At 42.1% G+C, this 19,443-nt stretch overlaps 2 protein-coding genes across 4 annotated transcripts in view; both read left to right on the top strand.

Annotated features, from left to right (window-relative positions):
- Positions 1-4,961, top strand: part of mtmr4 (myotubularin related protein 4) — a 46,171-nt gene extending 41,210 nt beyond the window's left edge. For all 3 annotated transcript variants that reach the window (XM_078265363.1, XM_078265365.1, XM_078265364.1), the window contains exons 16-19: positions 35-1,523; positions 1,679-1,789; positions 1,938-2,026; positions 3,091-4,961. In XM_078265363.1, coding sequence (XP_078121489.1) covers positions 35-1,523; positions 1,679-1,789; positions 1,938-2,026; positions 3,091-3,268 — 1,867 coding nt within the window. In that variant the 3' untranslated portion in view covers positions 3,269-4,961. The remainder of the gene's footprint in view (positions 1-34; positions 1,524-1,678; positions 1,790-1,937; positions 2,027-3,090) is intronic.
- A 1,222-nt stretch (positions 4,962-6,183) lies between these two features.
- On the top strand, positions 6,184-18,708 carry LOC144527632 (carbonic anhydrase 4-like). Its single transcript, XM_078265824.1, has 10 exons — positions 6,184-6,769; positions 8,360-8,437; positions 9,828-9,872; positions 12,336-12,500; positions 12,591-12,736; positions 14,264-14,356; positions 14,460-14,526; positions 14,621-14,784; positions 16,425-16,605; positions 18,108-18,708. Exons 2-9 carry the CDS (start codon positions 8,377-8,379, stop codon positions 16,602-16,604), a joined length of 921 nt encoding a protein of 306 aa, XP_078121950.1. The 5' UTR covers positions 6,184-6,769; positions 8,360-8,376; the 3' UTR covers position 16,605; positions 18,108-18,708.
- Positions 18,709-19,443: the final 735 nt, after the last annotated feature.

Below are 19,443 nucleotides of genomic sequence, written 5' to 3'. Positions count from 1 at the left end.
AAAAAAAAAAACTTCATATATTTCTGATTTCCAGACTTCCCAAGACCCGCTCCATGGACAACCTGCTGTCAGCTTTTGAGAACGGGCTGCCCCTGACACGTACTTCGAGTGACCCAAATCTCAATAAGCACTGCCAGGAGGGTCGCTCTGCCCCGGAGCTCTCGCCAGCCACAGAGGAAACCTCTGCAGCCATCTCTGATGAGGTCACACCTGACAGCACTGGACTGGACAGCAGTAATGGGAAACCTCTTCATCAGAGTCCTGCCCTGACCACAGAGGGTGTCCCAGGTGCAGAGAGCTTTGAAGACACAGTGGAGGAGACCTGTCTCACCACACAGCCCCTGCCCTCTCTACCCCTTCCCCCGGTCCCTCTCGGTAAGGACGTCTCACTCGCTCACATTTCCTTCCCGGCTCCTGTCCTCCAACAGGCTTTGCCTCAGATCGCTAACTCTCCACTCCCACCACCTCCGCTAGAGGCTGAGAGCCTGTGTAGGACTGCAGAGAGCACCACGTCACCCACTCATAAATCAGAGCCGTGCTCATCTCTCCCCTGCAATGGCACTGAGCCTGCAGCCACCACACCCAGCTCGCTGCCTAACGGCCACTCTGACGGCCAGGTAAACGGCTTCTCAGAATCTGCAGACCTGCTGACTCTGAAACAGCTGATACCACTACTTCCCATGGAGGACTCCACAGAGACTCTCACAGGTGAGGGAGAGCTCCCCCCAACCCTGCCCCCCACTGTGAGCCAGGATCTTACCCAGGATCATTTTAGTGACAAGGATCAGCCTGAGTCCCAGCCTGAGTCCCAACCCCAGGTTCAACCCCAGAAGGAGAAGGAGGACATGAGGACAGATGTAGTGAAAGGAAAAGAGCGTATGTTGACAGTTGCAGTAGCTCCTGTAGACTGTGCCCAGGTAGCAGCTCGCCATCTGATCTCCCAGAGCCAGATCACAGACCTGTCCCTGCTCGGCTCCCACTGGGAGAGCGTCCAGGGTCTGGTCCAGTCCGCCTGCAGTAGTGCCAGTCACTCTGGCGTCAGCCGGGCCTTGCAGAGTAACACTTACCAGAGCCGCCGTCTTGCCAGTAAGCTGCTCCGCTCCCAGGGCTTCGCCAACGGGTCCCAGTGCTGCCGCAGAGAGGCTCTTTGTAATCCCAGCAGCCCTTTGCAGGCTGGATGGCTGTCTGCTGCCAGGAGTGCAGCCTACACTGGCCTGTGTGGGCCTGCTGCCACAGCCCTCAACAGCTACTCCTTGGCAGGCCATCAGCTCCTGCCAGTGTCATACTCCTCGCCCTCCGCCTCCAGCTCCCCACCCCCGCCCCAAGCCCCAGCTTACCTGGATGACGACGGGCTGCCGGTGCCCATGGATGCCGTGCAGCAGAGACTGCGCCAGATTGAGGCCGGCTACAAGCAAGAGGTGGAGGTGCTGAGACTGCAGGTGCGACAGCTGCAGATGAGGCTGGAGAGTAAACAGTACAGCACCCCTCCCTCAGAGCCAGACATTGACTACGAGGATGACATTGTGAGTACCCTTCTCAGTGATGGCAATAGTGCCAGACAGCCCAGCGCTGGAAGATTATTTCTTTCTGTCTGCAGTGTTTGTAAATGTTTACTTTTGCTTATCCTCTTATCGTTTCTGTCTGTCTTCTGATCTTGCCCTTCTCTGTCCGTTTTCAGACGTGTCTGCGGGAGTCAGACAACAGCAACGAGGAGGACTCTCTGTCGACCCACAGTGAGGACCGTCTGTCTGAGGGCAGCTGGGACCGAGTAGAGCCCAAGGACACAGAGGTCAGCATCCTTTGCGCTCCATCGTCTATAATAACTTCTATCTTTTTTTTTCCCTCACAATCCTCCCTTCCCCTCACCTGTTTGGCTAGGAGCACTTCTTAATACAGCACACTGATCTGAGATTTGTGTGCGCGTGTGTGTGTTGTAGGTCACGAGGTGGGTGCCCGACCACATGGCCTCCCATTGTTTCAACTGTGACTGTGAGTTCTGGATAGTCAAGAGACGTCACCACTGCAGGTGGGGCTTCCCCGTGGTTTTCGTACATTCATTGACACAAGAACACAAAGAATGGTGAAAGGCAGAAGAGAAACAACATGGGTGTACATATATAAAAAAAATACATATAAGCCCATCGCCCAGACACTGTGGTTTTGGAATGTAACAAGAAAAAATAAAGTAAAAAGAACTAAAAAAAAAAAAACTTGTATTTATTTATAAAAATGAAATTTAGATTATATTGCCGTCACAAGTCACCACTTCCAAAAATAATTACTTGTCAAAAACCGGATTATTTAACAATATCAAATACAGAAACGCAAGAAACATTCAAGAATCTGTAAGCAGCACAATGTCGATCAAATCCTGTCAATTATCAAAAATTGCCAGTAAAAATGTTCTATGGATTCACTAATCAACTATAGTCCTTATCGTTCATTATGAAGATCTCTCACTATTGTTCCTGTAGCCTCAAATGTTTCTTTTTTAAGGAATAGTTTGAGTTAAATGCAGTAAACTTCAGAGGTGCTGGTTGCAGTTTTTCTTCATCTAACTCCCTGCATAAAAGCTAATGAGTGTATTTACCAAAGTGTCAACCTATTTCTTTTCTAATTGTATTCTATTACTTTTTTAGGCCTTGTCTTCGATGGTAGCTGTCAAAATCAGGTTTAACAACGTCCTGATTTGTGTGTTTACTTAGAAAAAGCATCAGATATAACGAACATTTGTTCATGAGAGCTTACTATTTACTTTTTTATATATTCACATTAATCCTGGCAATCTTTTGTTGCAGCACAATTCTGCCAAAGTAGCAGCCTGCGATTCAAAGACACAATTTGCTTTGTATTTCCAAGGCAATAAAACAAGCTTTGCGTCAGGCCCATGGCTTCAGAATGAAATGCTTATTATTTATAATTATTTATATACTCCACTGAAAAACTGACAGTTGTCCTAAAATAGAAAGAAATTTATAACCGACCAATGTACAGTATATGTCACTGTTGAAAAATGTTCATTCTATAAAGTGATGTAAGTTAACATGTACACACTGCTTTAACAACTTCCTGTGTGGTCTCCTTCTACAGGAACTGTGGCAATGTGTTCTGTAAAGACTGTTGTCATCTGAAGCTGCCCATCCCAGACCAACAGCTGTATGACCCGGTGTTGGTCTGCAACATCTGCCACGACCTGCTCCTGGAGTCTCGCACCCGCGAGATCCGCAGCCAGCAGCTCAAGAAGGCCATCGCCACAGCCTCCAGCTGAGAGAAGCGTTGTGTAGCATGGCTCGCGCTTCGGCTCTGTCCTGCTCGTTTTGGACTGATAAGCTGAGCGCCCCGTTGTAACCCCAACCTGCTCTGGTTTTGGCTGCAGGGGGGAAGATGAGGAGGAGTTGTTACTCTTTGGGAGGCTCGGTTTGGGCGCAGAGGTGCACTGTGAGACTGTCTGAAAGGCAGAGAAGAGGAAAGGGAATGTCTGAGATGGAGGCGTTTCAGCGGTTGAGGTTTTCCTGCAGAACAAACCCCTTCTGTTCCAAGACATTTTCAGCCTGGAGCACCGCAGCGCCCAGCTGCCTCCACACATGCCCTGTCAGAGACACATCTCCAACCTGTCCACCCCATCAGTCACCCACCTTTAGTACCAAACACCTGCACCCTCCTTACAGACACTGTCTCGCACTTCAGAGGACAATCGCTCACCCTTCCACGTGTCGGGGACTCCAAAGCCTTTACCTGTACTACTGGAGGCTTTCAACTTTGAAAAGAAAAGAATTGCTGCTACAGTATTTAAAAGTCTAATTTTGTATTCTTATTTTGTGCACTACTAGCTGTTGTTGTATTTGAGGGAATTTGAGACCAAACTTGAGTAAAAGGGAGAAATCTGCTGTTTACGTCATTGCATCTTTTTCTTGGAGCCTGAATGTAATATGTAATGGATAACTGGATCGAGTTTATGTTAATGTACATTTGGTGGGTCGTATATGTGTTCATTGCTGCAATGTGTTTTCAAAATGATGTATATGCACAGTTAATGTGATTCTGTCTTTTATCAACGCTTTTCTCCAGTATAGCCGTGTTGGGGACATTCAACGTTCTGAGGGATGTGTGTGGACCGATCGATGCAATGCTGCGTGCTTGTTTTGCCGGGACGTGTGCTTGATGTGTTAAGAGGAAGAGAACCCAATAACATTGGGAGACAGCAGATGGCTTCTTCTGATGTAAGAAAATGTCATTTGAAGGTACTGTGGGTATTCTGGGATGTGACAGAGGTAAGGTTTTCCTGCTGAGATGTTTATGAATGAATGACTTAATGTCCACATGAAGCTTGATGTCCATCTGACTGGTGACTCCTCCTCAGATTGTGAACTGGCAGGAAAGACTGCTCGGGAAAAGACTGAACAAAGTGCTTGAGGTTTCTTGTTCTGTTTAGGGGAGTTTGACCACGGTCCCCTCTTTAAAAAATGTTTGTGTCTACTGGTTGTTCCCTGAGACAATAGTGCCATATTTTGTTTTGTCTATTTTTAAAGCCTTTTTCTTTCTTATGGATTGCAGCAGGTTTCTAATTGGCCACCCTCTATGTTTTAATGGTACAGAGATAGTAAGCTGCGTAATAACACTGAGACAACTAAAGATTAACAGATGGTGCGGTTGGATGATAAGGCTAACCTTTTCAATGGATGATCGGATGTCACTAAATTAGTTAACCTTTTTGTGGTCATCCATTGTCAATTGTGGTTATCCATAATATTTGGGATTTTTTCAACACTGTGTTCATAAAGTCAAAATCTTAAAGAGGAACTCAGAAATGTAACATTCATAGTTATCTGATCCGTAGTGGTGGCTTAAAACCTATCACTTAATGAATAATTGTTGTAAAGAAATGCACTGTAAAAGTTAAATCCCATGGGTTAAAATAAAAGATTATATCATGAATCTGTTTCCAAGCTTTTCTAATTGCATGTAGCTCTGGAAAAGGTGTTCAAGGTGTCTTGCATTTACAGTATTTTGCCCAAAAGGAATGAGACAAAAGTGTCATTTCCAGCTAATCGGACGATCGTGAGGCTGAAAAACCTGACTAGTCATTAAGCAATCAACAAAAGCCTCAAAAGACTTTACACATATTTAAAAAGGTTAAAACAAGGCAGGAATGAAATGTATCAGCGACAAAGAGTACAGAACCTAAGCAATATAGGAACAAAATATAACAAATTTAAAATAATACAATAGCTATACAATATGAATAATAGTGTGCAAAGTAGCTAAGGTCCAGTAAAGGTGCAGTAAGACAAATCTGGAGTAGTATGTGTGTGTTGGTGTATGAAAACTGCATATAATCAGTATCTTGGAGTGACAAGTAAGTAAATATTGCCTGTGCTCCAATGATGGCAGAACATCAGTCTTGTTAGACTGTTTAGTTCAGTAGTGCCAAAGCTTTTCATTATTGTTTGTTATTGATCTGATTGGAGGAGCTAAAGCAGATGGTGTCCAGTGTGTATAATGCTTTTAATGATGTTCCCAGGGTGACAGAAAGGTGAAAATGAAAGAAATATTGAATGTGGCTGCAAATGCAGGACCTTACTCTCACTTAAAACCAGTTTGCTGAAGTACAGAGCAAAATTTAAGACATTGACTGCAGCAATGTGTTTACTTTACCAAGTACAAAAAGATGGTGAATGTCACCACAGGACAAAATCACCAGTGCCTTCCCTCCCTTTGTCCACTAGGAGGAGCTGTTCTATCGAGGGTAACACAAGGCTGTACTTTGTTGTACTGCAAGGAGACCAGCACTTTCAGCAAATCAAATTTTTCCATTCAGAGCTCCATAAACTGAGAGCTACGTTTTATCTACAAAGAATGCAACAAAAAAAAGTTTGAGATTAAGGCAAGGTGAAAAGGCTGGTAATCTCCCTTCTAAATTATAACTTTAAGATCTTATGTTATTAGGTGGACAACACTATCCATATCCTTGATTGGACATAACAACATTCTAAAAATTACAATTTGACCTACATTTCTGTAACTCTTCCAGTCAATCTCACTTTCCCCACCATGTTCCTTTTTTAATGGCTAAAGAAACCCTCTTCAGATTTGATTTGGAACAATAAACTTCCTTGTTAGGCTATAGGCCTACTCGCCATATGACAGTGGTATACTACAAACTGCATCCCCCAGCATGGGTTACAATGCAATCCCAATCAAATAAGGCCTCTATAAGCTTGTATAGGCTATTTACACAGCAGATAAGAAAAAGTTTATTAAACAGACAAAAAAAAGACCTTCCTGAAAAACACCATCATGATTTGGTACAGTTAGGCCATCTCATCTTTCGCCACTATGTTGTGGTTCGCCTCGGGCCGAACAATGCCCTTTATAACGGTACATGTAATCACAACATAGGCTATCACAGACTGAAGTGGGTCATCAAGGCCACATGAACGTTATATTCACATTCCAATTAAAATGGATTTTAATAATAAATACAAATAATATTGCCGTTGCTATGGAACGCTCATAGATATATTGATTTTAATAATAAATGCAAATAATAATACTATTGCTGTTGCTATGATACGCACATAGATATATATCTAGTGGAACGCAGCGCAGGATACGTTAGTCTTCACTGGCAACTAACAGACTTGTAGCACAAAATTGTTTTTTTTTTGCTTAAAGAAAAGGACACAACAACTAACTGGTCGAGACAGCAGTAGAGAAGCAACTAACCATTCGAGGAAGCGATAGAAGAGCAACTCCTGTTTTCTGCGAGGTAAAATTGCTGTTTTTTATTAATGGAGCAAAGGTGGAGACTAGCTAGCACGACATGACTCGAGTCAGACTCACACATTTGACGACTTTAGCCTTGCTTGACTTACAGTGATTAACTCGACTCGACTTGACTTGTTATTCAAGACTTGATACTTGACTTAGCTAGCTAGCTAGATTTAAGACAGATGACTGGAAAGGAAATGACTTGACTTTTTAATAATGTAATACAAAGTAATATTTGTTTTTTTTCAAAATATTGAGCAGTTGGCCCAACTCCCAACTCCAGTTAATACCAGCCAACACAAATGTTTTTTAAATTATTCTTTAAAGTTGGAAACTTTAAATGTAGCTAACATGTTATTAGTAATGTAACATTAGTTAGTCTGTATAAATTGTTGTATTTAAATTATTAGTGTGCTTTGTTAAATTAGTAACGTTAAGTTTCTGTAAGTTAGTCGTCAATGCTAACGTTAGCTAGCTAGCTAGCTAGTCCCCCCCTCCCCCTCCGGGATAAGGGCTCTTTTCTTTTCTAATTTGTATATTACAACTTGTTTGCCAATATTAGGTTAATCCTAGGGATTATGACTGTTTGTGGTTATTGTTGATTTGTTTATAGATGCCAAATTGTAATAATATCAGTGATTATTGGTCGGATTGTTGAGCTAAGATAGCTAACTTTATGGGCATCTGTTAATTGTTGCCATAGCAACTAGCTACAAATAGTGCGACAGTTAATTTCGATGATCTGGGATTTATGTTTAAATGATTGTATTAATTGTGTGTATATTGTATTGTATGTGTGTGTGTGTGTGTGTGTGTGTGTGTGTGTGTATAAAGTTATATATGATATAAGAAATAGTGAGTTAACGTAATGTTTGAAATATTGTTATTATTTGAGATTGTGATTTTCATATTATATTTTGTATTGTTGTAACGTATGGTTCCAATTAAGTTCAGTTGGCCGAATTTTCTAAATGTTCGTTAACTTTAGCCGAACGGTACTTGCCACTGAAGACCAGCCAACGGACTGGTAGTTTTAAACAATAACATAGCCTATCATTGCAAACTGAAACGGCAGCTGAGTGTCCGAAGTTTCTTGAAAAAGCTCAATAATAATTGTGATGGCGTTCATAAACGATGTGAAAAAAGGAGCTATTGATGAAGTGGAGGATGACAGACCAGCCAATAGTGACCTTTTCTAAACTTTAAATCTGATGCCTGTCAATTATCGCTTTCAGTGTCTTTGTGCCTTCATCAGCGTGAGAAATAGTCAGGTGTGGCGTGTGACCGTGTGAACTGGTTGAAATGCGTCTCACGGTGAATGTGAGAAACTTGAGAGCCCTGTAAACTATGCTCAATGTGCCCACAGTTTGCCCACTGCATGCCCGTTAGCTATCAGTTTGTTCGTCTAATTATTCTTTTCTCAGACGAGGACTGACAATTTATTGTACTAAGTAATTCGAATCATAGCCATTATATGTGGTTAATATATCACGCTATGGACCAAGGGTATGGTGATTGATAAGCATAAGACCCCCTGCAGGATGTGATCACATTGGAAAAAAACACGTCATTGTGTTGTCTTCCCCAGATCAAGTCAGCTCCAAAATGCAGCAGCTAATCCTGCCCGTTCTCCTGGCATCCTTTTGGACCATCTGCACAGGATCAGGTGAGTCTGCTTTCATTCATGGCTGGAAAATATGTTGAAAAAACTGGAGGTTTTATTTAGATTTCTCTTGCAACAGTACAGGTCCTTTTAGCCTGTGTTTTAATGTTTTTCTTCTATTTCTGCTGTTTTACATACAATCATGCAAGTGATAGATTGATAATATCTTAATTAATGTGAGCTATTTAATTCCTAGTAACACTGGAAAACATAAAGGAAATGAATACATCAGAAAGCTGCTCAATGAGCAGGGTGAAATTGCTTTTTTTTTAACCAGTTTTTCACACAAACGTGCCAGTCACTTTATTCAATTAGAAAGTTGATATATTGTGGAATCCTGATACTCTATATAAATAGAAATCCAAAAATAGATTCAGAAAGATGTTCTGCAGAGAAAAGAAACTAGTCACCAAAGAGCCACGGCTCCCCAGATGAAAGAGAGGCTCCCCCACACCAAAACCGCCTGCCTGACGTTCTCCATACACACACACTCACACCCCCCTCTGTGCTGTCCATCACACTGTCTGTCTATCAGCTTAGGGTGATTCTGAGTGGTTACTTTCACAGAAAAAGAGCCCTGAGGTTTGGCACCAAGATTCTAATTAAAATTAGCACTACCTAATGACTGACTGGTGACTGAAGTGACGAAGCCTTTTGGTCTGTGCGATCCATTATTAGTCATTGATTAACAAATGCGCACATTTGAAAGAAAATGACACAATCGCTCCCCTGATGTTTTTCTTATGAATTCCAACTACATTTGCAGATTTCATAGGACAGAAAGTGACACATTTTCACAGCTACCACCTATGCTGTCAGACCATCTAGTAAAGGTGCACCCAGGCGGTACTCACAGAGTAATTAGATATTGCTGAGTTGTAGGATTTCTTTCCTCTGCAGTGATCACTCACACACACACACACACACATCCTGGAACAAGAATAGGAATCTCTTTATTTACTGCGACCAGTACAGTGAATGATGGAAAATGAAAAAGATTTGCTCTTTTTATTGTCATAGCACAGAAAGATAAAGCACAAATGGCAATTTTTTTTTGTAAATAGCAAGACAATTCCTGCATATCAGGGAGTTTTGTATTGCTGGGAATAGCAGCTGACTTCAACTAACAGGAGAACAGTTCACTGTTTGCGATAAAAAAAAACTATTAATAAAAGGACACATTTGGAAATACATCTAGTTCAATCTATGTGGACATTTTGTCAGTGTATATGTTGAAAAGAAACATCCCATTCTGTCCTCACAATAGGCTGAGCTTGTTTGTTTCACCCAGAGGTTAACAATGTAGGCTGACTGATACTGTGTGTGTGTCAGTCAAGATGGAGTTGGCAAGCTTTTTACCTTGACAAATGTTTTTTCATTTTCTGTGTTTCAGATTGGTGCTTTCAGTCCCAGTTCACCTGCGATAATCAGTGCAATAGTAAGTAAATACCAAACATAAATGTAACATTGTTTGGTTACAATAATAACTTTATTTATATGGTACTTTTTTTTAAGCACATACATAGGACTTAAAACCAACAGATGTAAAGTGCAATAAAATATAAGCGATAAGGTTAAAATAATGAGCAATTTATCTCAATAAAGAGATTTAAGTTAAGAGGTTGCCAGCTATATTGCAGGTCGTTCCAAAGTTGAGGGGCCCTAAGTGCAAAGGCTCCTCTGGTTTTTAGCCTTGACTTGGGAATCATTTAGAGATCTACAAGAGATCCCAGACTGCACCTGGCTCATGTGAGGTTAGAAAGTCCGAAATATAGTCAGGAGCCAATCCTATACATACATGACTTACACTGTAAGTGGTCATTTAAACCTTTAAATGTACTCTAAAATGTACAGGCAACCAATGTAGAGACGCTAAAATTGGGATAATATGCAACCTTGTATTGGATCTTGTGAGTAGTTTTACTGATGTAACCATCTGAACCAGCTGAATACTGACTCAAACAGGAATATCAGAATCAGAATACTTGATTGATCCCCTCAGGGAAATTATTCAGTTGCAGTTGCTCACATTCAGATTCAAGGTAAAAGTAAGAGTAAGAAAAGAGCAAGTCAATAAGTGTATGAAGTAGCATAGCTATAGAAAAAATAAAAAAGTGAAGTAAGGTTAGGTTAAAAAGTAAGATTGGGTTATTATGTTGCTAAAACTTCTACAAATGTTATTGTAATGCAGTGTGAACATAGATAAAGTACAGTGTCAATATAAATAAAGTACAGTATGAACATAAATGAAGTACAGTGTGAATATAAGTAGCAGTGAATAAATAACAGATAGTCCACATGTAACTGATAGATTACTTAGTTATTATTATACATAATGTCAAAGAATATTGAGATGTGATGTGAAAGATAGTTTTGACTCTAAGCGTGTAACACTCAGAGGGAGGTGTTGTACAGTTTGATAGCCACAGGCAGGAATATAAAGAGTTATTCCCGTCAAAACCCCGTAAACCATAGACAGCAGTTTCAAAGTGCTTTGAAAATGAAAAAGATTGATGTTCTGAAAATGTAGGAGACTGAATTGGATAACCAAGTTGTCTTGTTAATCTGAAAAGGAATTTGACTAACTGGAGAATCTCAACCTATTATAATTACTTCTGATTTATTGGAGTCTAAATGAAAATGGTTCTAAAATAACCAGTTTTCAACTTTTGTAAGACAGACCTATATTGACCCATATATGTTGATCTGTGGCCTCTGACATATCATTTCCTTGTCTGGGAGTTTTGAAGCTGTGTATGTACTGGGTTGCAAATTATTTGTACTTGTTGGGATCAATAAAATCTTAATCTGTAGTTTGCTCAGTTGCATAATATTACTGGAATTGAAGGAGAAGATCTGAGAACCGTCTGCATAAAAATTAAACTTGATATGATGCTTTTGAAATATTTGATCTATGAGGATATATTGATGGGGAAGACTGAGGACAGATCCCTGTGGTACTCCATTAATGGAGGATTTACAGTTCCCTAAAGGCATCTAAAACCTTGCATTGTAGTAGACACATGCAGCCTCTTTTCTGGAAATCCTTGCGTGTCCGTGCAACCGACACAAGTCCACAGCGGTCCGCTGCGTGTATGTATGAGGCCATCTCCTCCGCATCCATCTGTGAGGCTGTCAGCTTTGTATCTGCCTGGCTCAGAGTGCCGTCTAGCAAAAAGCCGACGAAGCTTAAAACGCTCTCAAAAGTTAGCTTTGGCTGCTTCTCGCTTGCCATGATTACTCTGCTACCAGCCTCTGTCATGTCCCGTGTGGAGCTTGTGAGCACGCAGCTGAGAAGGCAGTGTCGCTGTCAAATCTGTCCCTGGGAAAAGTAACGTTGCGCCGAATTGAAAAAGGAACTACGTTTCGTTACCAAACTTTCAGTAGTAGCGCGTTATGCTACTTTTTACCCGAAAAAGTAGTTACGTTACTGTAGCAGTGTCACACCCAACACTGCATATTGCTAACTTTTAAGCAGCTACATGCTAACGCGACATAGCTGTAATCTTGGCCAATGCTGGTCATTTGTCCCCAAATTCCGGTCACTTTACTGCTGGGACATGTCCGGTTGTGTAATATTTGATTCACGGTACAAATTCCTGCTTATACACCGTTGCAGTAGCTCCAGCTTCAAATAGTGAGTGTCCAGGAAGCATGCTGGCAATCAGGGCAGACTGGGCTTTTTCGGGAAGAGGGCTTAAAGAGACAGTCGCTCCTACAGAGCGTCTCCTATAGAGAGTGAATACTGGTGCCGCAGCCATGGGCAGTATGAGAATAATAAAGTGTTTGTTTAAACATTAAAACATTTAAACATGTTCTAGTACAAACACAACATGCAAGTATAATCCTGAAAATGCTATATAATAGTTGCCCTTTAACTTGAGTGTTTTTCTTGTTTTAGCACCAGGCTTGTGGGGCCAGACCTACAGCAACTGTGATGGAACCTCCCAGTCGCCCATCAACATCATCACCAGAAAGACTTTGAAAGACGAACGACTGACTCCTTTCATCTTTACCAACTACCAGGAGATCTTCAGTGACGCAATAACGAACATCGGCTACTCAGGTGAGCATATTTTCCATTAAACACAAGATAGCCCTCAGTGCTGTGAAGCCGTTGTGTGACGTCTTCATACTCGGCGTATGTCCACTACAGTTAAGGTTGGAGTTCCTCACCTCAGCACCATCTCAGGTGGAGGCCTCCCGACCACCTACAAGGCTGTACAGTTCCACATGCACTGGGGCAAAAATGGAGGGCCCGGCTCCGAACATACCATCAATGGAGAGCAGTATCCCATGGAGGTACCATAACCTTACTATACAACACACACATCCTGTCTTTAGTCAAGTTATTAACTGATGTGATTAACTGTTAAAGGTTTGCTGGAACAGCTGGAAACTCAGGAGTAAAACAGACCAACAATTTGAAATATGATCATAAAAATGCAGATTTTCTCTAAAACTAAACTTTCAAATTTGAATGTGAATATACAGTTTTTTTAAATAGTATATTTGTTGGGAACTATTTTCTGCCACAGATTTGATGTGCTAGTAAGCATTTACGGCAGAAGGATGGTGTATGAAGGGTTGACTCAAAATAAACCACACTGGCGTTGTTCATCCAGTGTGATGATGTGGCTCAATAACTTCTTTTTTTTTAACAGTGGAGTTTTTGTTGACAGTATGTCAATATGAATAGACTCATCCTTTAAATGGTCAGAAATACTGATTTGGCATTTCATTTTCTGGTTACACTGATTCATTCTGTGACTAATTTGTGATTGTTGATTATAGTCCAGGTGAAATGTGACAACTATTTTCACTTTTTCATAAAAGCATGGAATTTGGTATACCTGTATACCTGTTTTCAATAATGGAGCCATTGCAAAAACGCCTTGTGGCAGCCATTTTACTTTGCACCATAACCAAATAATGGATCCCACAGTCTTTGCATTCTTCCTGCTGAAGCCTTACGCCTTGTCTTCTTAAAGACTCTTAAAGACGATTTTGGTTTGGCAGGTTATAAAAACTTCATTATGGGTTCTTAACCCTGTTGGTAGTGCATCCCACCACACAGCAGCTTTTAGGCCTTTTTGTTTTTGTTGTTTGCTAACAGACAGATTTGACAAGGAGGCCCCTTCACGCAGTCAGTTGAGAGCGATAAATTGTTTTTCCCCTCCGGTGTCGGTAGGACTTAAATGCGTTGTGTCTCTTTATTGTTCTACTCTTTGCAGTCACTGTATCGTCAGGGTTTAAAACTCTACACAACATGCATGCAACAGACATGATATTATAACGTTAGCCTAGGTTCTAAGATACTGTGATTTCCTTCTTCAGTATCACCAAATTCACCATTAACTATTATTATTACGTTGTATATGGTATCATTGTAATCCTTGACCATTGAAACATAGGGGTAGACATCTATTCTGTGTTATCATGTTTGGAAATATGATGCAAAAGACTTTATTTGGTTATGGTGGAAAGTAAAAATGTTGAGGTGACGCTAAAAGTGTACTAAATTCCATGCTTTTATAAAAAAAAAGTAGAACATATCTCCTCAAATTTGGCACAATCCCCTGGACTATTAGGAAAGCTTTTTTTTTTTTTATCAATCATGTTTTTGATAAAGAGCTGATTCACTTGAACTGATATGTTAGGTGTTCTATTGTTAGAGCATGAAATGTACTCTACAAATGGTGCAACTTCTGTAAACTGATAACATTGTGACTTTTTATTAGTCCCATCTACAATAACATTCAACACACACATTGTAAAATATTACGTTGTGAAAAAAAAGTGGTAACATCGGTAATATTGTCTCAACAGCTGCACATCGTTCACATAAAGAACGATTACGCTGATCTGACAACAGCTCTATCAGACCCAGAGGGAGTTGCAGTCCTTGGGTTCTTCTATGAGGTAACCATTTTGAATCCTGTATTGTTGAAAACAATTGGCTATTACAGAAAGGACCTTAGACACAGTGCTGAAATGTGTGTATTGTGTATATTTCCATTCTCAGAAGTCCAATAGGGCAAACCAAAGGTATGACCCCATCATCACCGCTCTGCCAAGCATCGCAGCTCTAGGTAAGTACTACATGTAAGTTCACTATAAGCAACTAAAGACATGGCTGCACAGTGTGTGTTGGTAACGTTTCATCTGTGGCTTTTCTGTTTTCAGATAGTGAAACTCCTCTGGAGTCCATCTCCCTGGCACAACTAATCCCACCTGTGAAGAATCTGACCAGCTACTACCGCTACAAGGGCTCTCTGACCACCCCAGAGTGCAATGAGGCTGTAATTTGGACTGTGTTTGAGAGTCCCATCCCTCTGAGCATGGATCAGGTTAGTATAAAATACCAGAAATGTAAAGGAATGCCAGTGCATTTTTTTAATACTGTTTGTTTTTTAGTTATACGGGACATTTTCTTACTTTTATTAAAACATTTGCTTGAACAGTAAAGTATAAGACTGACCTCCCCTGACAATAAGTCATTTGTTCAAGCAGAAATTACGACTCATATTTGTGTTTATAGTGACGGCGCCCTCTAGTAGCCTCCCGTAATTGTTATTTTTTATTTATTATTATTACGGGAGCAAAGCAAAAAGGAAGGTGACGAAGTATAAGACGCCAATGCGAATAAGGAGGCAGGTTGGGGTGTTAGATGGGTCAAACAAACAGGATTTTCACCCAGGAGACTGGGGTTTGTGTTCTGTTTGAAAATCAAAGTAAATGGTGAGTTTTCTTTTTTACTTATGGAAAAAAAACTAAGAACTGTGTTATTCTGGGTCAAGTACGTAACCGGAGGTTAAGTAACGTAACAGATGTACTAAACTTAAGTAAGTAGTTTGTTGCCTTAACCTAACCAAACTGTTTCACAAGGAAAACAATGTGTATGTCTTTGTAATCTGTCAAGAAATGATAGCGCTCAGGTAAATGTAGTAGTAAGTAAAAAGTAGTTCCCTCAGAAATGTAGAGGAACAATTGTCTTAAGTAGCGTAAAATGAAAATTCTCAAGTAAAGTACAAGTACGTTAACATTGTATTTGTTAGTATGAGCAGCTAGACTCTACATATGTGAAAAAGCTTCATGAGACCTTGATGACTTCTCCCAGAAGCATTTAAAGAAATCTCGATGAAGGAGAACTAGGATTAAGCATTACTCTTTACTGTTCCCAATGTATTGTCACAGTGGGCAATGCCAACTCTTCTATTTATTTAGGCATTTTATGATTGACTTCATTTAGACAGAGGAGAAGACATGCAGAAAAGGGCCCAGGGCCAGACTCGAACCCTGGCCGCTGCGGTTAGGACTTAATGCTGCGATCCCTACCCAGTGAGCTATGGGGGCGCTTCATGCCATCCCAACTCTGGATTTCCAAGAGGAATTTACTGTAATGAGTGCTGAGCACATGTCAAGTTTGGGTTTTATGCAAAGATATTAATGGCACCATGACATAAATCTTGTTGTTTTGCAAATCAAAAGTCAGTCCAGTCTCTCTCTCTCTCTCTCTCTCTCTCTCTCTCTCTCTCCCTCTCCCTCCCCCCCCTCCCTCCCTCTCCCTCCCTCCCTCTCCCTCCCTCCCTCTCTCTCTGGGCAATAGGCTGCTGGTGTATGTGTTTGTTGGTAAGGTGTGTGTGGAGCCCTTTAGCCTGTTTGCATTGGCTTTTCAAAAGGGGCGGTCCCAGAACACAACATTCCCTTATTGTGCCGCTAGAGACACACATCAATTCATACTTGAGCACAGGACAGGCTTATTGATAGAGTATGGGGCTCCCCTAACCTGTGACCTGGGAGTGACCTTTATGTTACACAAGTTTCATCAATCATCATCTTACCAACAACATGGTGTGTTCTGGGAATTCCACCACCGTACTCAAGTTCAGTTTATGAGTAAATGTACTTAGTTACATTCCTGTAACTGTACACCTTGATGATCTCTTTCCACAAGCTGGGGCCTAACATTTACCCTCTGTTCCTCCAGCTAACGGTATTCTCTGAGGTTCAGTTTGAAGATGGAACGCCAATGGTGGGGAACTTTAGGCCGGTCCAGCCCCTGAACGATCGGCAGGTGTTCCGGTCGGGAGGCGCAGTGATCCTGGTCAGTTCTGCCCTTCTCCTGGCTGCCATCGCCACGGCCTTGGGACTGTCGCAACCCAACTAGAGTGAGGCATCCTGTGCTGCACTGCGACATCCATGAACACAATAAATTCAGTTTCACTCCTCAGCTCAACCCTGGTTTGTAATCTCTTCATCCCATTGTTGCTAAGATGATCGACCAGATCCTGGTGCAGGCATGTCTCACCTGGTCTTACAAGACAAATGACAAAGGCGTAAAGGAACGCCTTATGAAAGGTGCTGTAAGTGTTCGATCAGCATTCATGCATACGTAGTGAAGCACCAGATACCTTAGTCATTCCCTCATTTTCACTGTGTCATCCTATTAGCACCAGCACACACTTTTGATGTTTGATGAGTGCGAGTCGCTGATGGTTTGCGCCTTGAGTGCCAATACTTAAAGCCAAAATGCAACCTAGGGTCTTTTTGTGAATATACCCGAGTCAAACTTTCATTTAAAAGCATAATTAGGACGGAGTCGCCACTTTTAAGATTTACCGTATTCTCGTTTTCGGTAAATTTAAAAGTTGCAGTCTTCTCCTGAACAGAGGTGGTACTAATGAGGAAAGGGTACCAACTTTGCTATTTCTACGGACTAGAAGAAGAAAAAGGTAAACAATGGCAGAACTGGCAGCAGCATTGACGTCAATGCTTCGATTTGATTTGATGACCTACTTCGTCGGATCCAGCCTTTCATTCACCATAAAAGAACTCATCTGAACCCACTAAGTTTACAAGAGAGACTTGCAGTCACTCTGAGAGTCCTGGCATCCGGTTGCCCTCGAACTCATCCATGCTTCCTGTTTCCGCTTTGTCATGCGCCGCTGAAAAAAATAGAATCCTGGCGCGCCAGCGAGATCTACGTCATTTTGACGTCACATTGGCGAACGACAGGTTGGCTGCGGCGACTGTAAAAAGGCCTTCAGTCAGCAGTTGGTCTGGACAGGGGGGAGGGGTGTGAGGTCTTGCCTTTCTCTGCAGGAATCCAGTGTCTCCTCCCAGAGTCAGAGGCTAATGACACCTGAGACAAAGATGAAGCTGTGGAGATGCTAATGCTAATAAAGGAAGTGACAGCCTGGTTTAAGAGGGAGGAGGAGAGCATCTGCAGCGTGGGGAGACAGCAACACTTTTGAGAAAACTCTGGCAGTTTTTTGTATTCACATTCATCCTGGCACTCTTTTGTTGCAGCACAATTCTGCCAAAGTAGCAGCCTGCGATTCAAAGACACACTTTCATTTGTATTTTTAAGGCAATAAAACAAGCTTTGCGTCAGGCCCATGGTTTCAGAATGAAAGGCTCTTGGTTAGCCAGATAATTATTGATATGTTCCCCTGAAAAACTGAGACAGTTGTCCCAAAATGGAAAGAACTTTATAACAGACCACTCTGAAAAACACAGGGGATGGACAAAATGTTTGCAACAGTAGATGTAGGCAACTATTAGATATACTCTGTATATGTCACTGTTGAAAAATGTTCATTCTATAAAGTGATGTAAGTTAACATGTACACACTGCTTTAACAACTTCCTGTGTGGTCTCCTTCTACAGGAACTGTGGCAATGTGTTCTGTAAAGACTGTTGTCATCTGAAGCTGCCCATCCCAGACAAACAGCTGTATGACCCGGTGTTGGTCTGCAACATCTGCCACGACCTGCTCCTGGAGTCTCGCACCCGCGAGATCCGCAGCCAGCAGCTCAAGAAGGCCATCGCCACAGCCTCCAGCTGAGAGAAGCGTTGTGTAGCATGGCTCGTGCTTCGGCTCTGTCCTGCTCGTTTTGGACTGATAAGCTGAGCGCCCCGTTGTAACCCCAACCTGCTCTGGTTTTGGCTGCAGGGGGGAAGATGAGGAGGAGTTGTTACTCTTTGGGAGGCTCGGTTTGGGCGCAGAGGTGCACTGTGAGACTGTCTGAAAGGCAGAGAAGAGGAAAGGGAATGTCTGAGATGGAGGCGTTTCAGCGGTTGAGGTTTTCCTGCAGAACAAACCCCTTCTGTTCCAAGACATTTTCAGCCTGGAGCACCGCAGCGCCCAGCTGCCTCCACACATGCCCTGTCAGAGACACATCTCCAACCTGTCCACCCCATCAGTCACCCACCTTTAGTACCAAACCGTGTGTGTGTGTGTGTGTGTGTGTGTGTGTGTGTGTGTGTGTGTGTGTGTGTGTGTGTGTGCCAACCAGTTGATCTGAATCACCTCATGATGGGAGGAGTTTAAACAGATGGTGTCCAGGGTGTATAATGCTTTTTATGATGTTCTTAGCCCTCCTCACACAACCTGTACACTACCAGGGTGACAGAAAGGTGAAAATGAAAGAAATCTTTTAATTTAAAGGGGAACTATGCAGTCTTTTTTAGCTTAATTTACCTTAACTGAACAGCTTCGGAGTCATATGACTTTTTTTTGGGTTGAATGGTGGTCGTCTCGCTTCCCCCTAGCGTCTGTGAGTGGAAAAAACATCCTTGCAACTTTGGGCCGGCACCTTGGGCATCAGCGTCAGGAAGTATCGCGTGATCTCAGGTCTCGCGATGTAACAAATTGCTTCACGGCACTGCACACATACACCCATTCAGGAACCGGCTAACAAGGTAACGATGGAGTTTTTCACACTATCGTCATGGCTGAGCCGGCAAAAAAGACGCAGAAAGCTAGGAAAGCATTGTCGGAGGAACAGAGAAAGAGGAAACGGCACACTGACTGAGCGAGGAGTCAGACGCAAGTAAACATAGGAGCTGCCAAATATCTATTCTGAAGCTGTAGGGGGAGCTCTTTAGAGAAACCTGTGAACAAAAAGCGACAAACACCCTTAAATACAGGACTTTACTTTCACGTAACACCAGTTTGCTGAAGTACAGAGCCAACTCAAGACATTGACTGCAACAATTTGTT

The sequence above is a fragment of the Sander vitreus genome, chromosome 13 (assembly GCF_031162955.1).
Source record: "Sander vitreus isolate 19-12246 chromosome 13, sanVit1, whole genome shotgun sequence".
In the NCBI taxonomy this organism is placed as follows: Eukaryota; Metazoa; Chordata; class Actinopteri; order Perciformes; family Percidae; genus Sander; species Sander vitreus.
The sequence above is the reverse complement of the archived record's forward strand: the minus strand, read 5'-3'. Positions and strand labels throughout refer to the sequence as shown.

Excerpts from the sequence above, each read along its gene's own strand:
- LOC144527632 (XM_078265824.1), top strand. The coding sequence starts at position 8,377 with ATGCAGCAGCTAATCCTGCCCGTTCTCCTGGCATCCTTTTGGACCATC. Across the intron at positions 8,438-9,827 it reads GACCATCTGCACAGGATCAG|ATTGGTGCTTTCAGTCCCAG; the intron begins GTGAGTCTGCTT and ends TCTGTGTTTCAG. Across the intron at positions 12,501-12,590 it reads AACGAACATCGGCTACTCAG|TTAAGGTTGGAGTTCCTCAC; the intron begins GTGAGCATATTT and ends TGTCCACTACAG.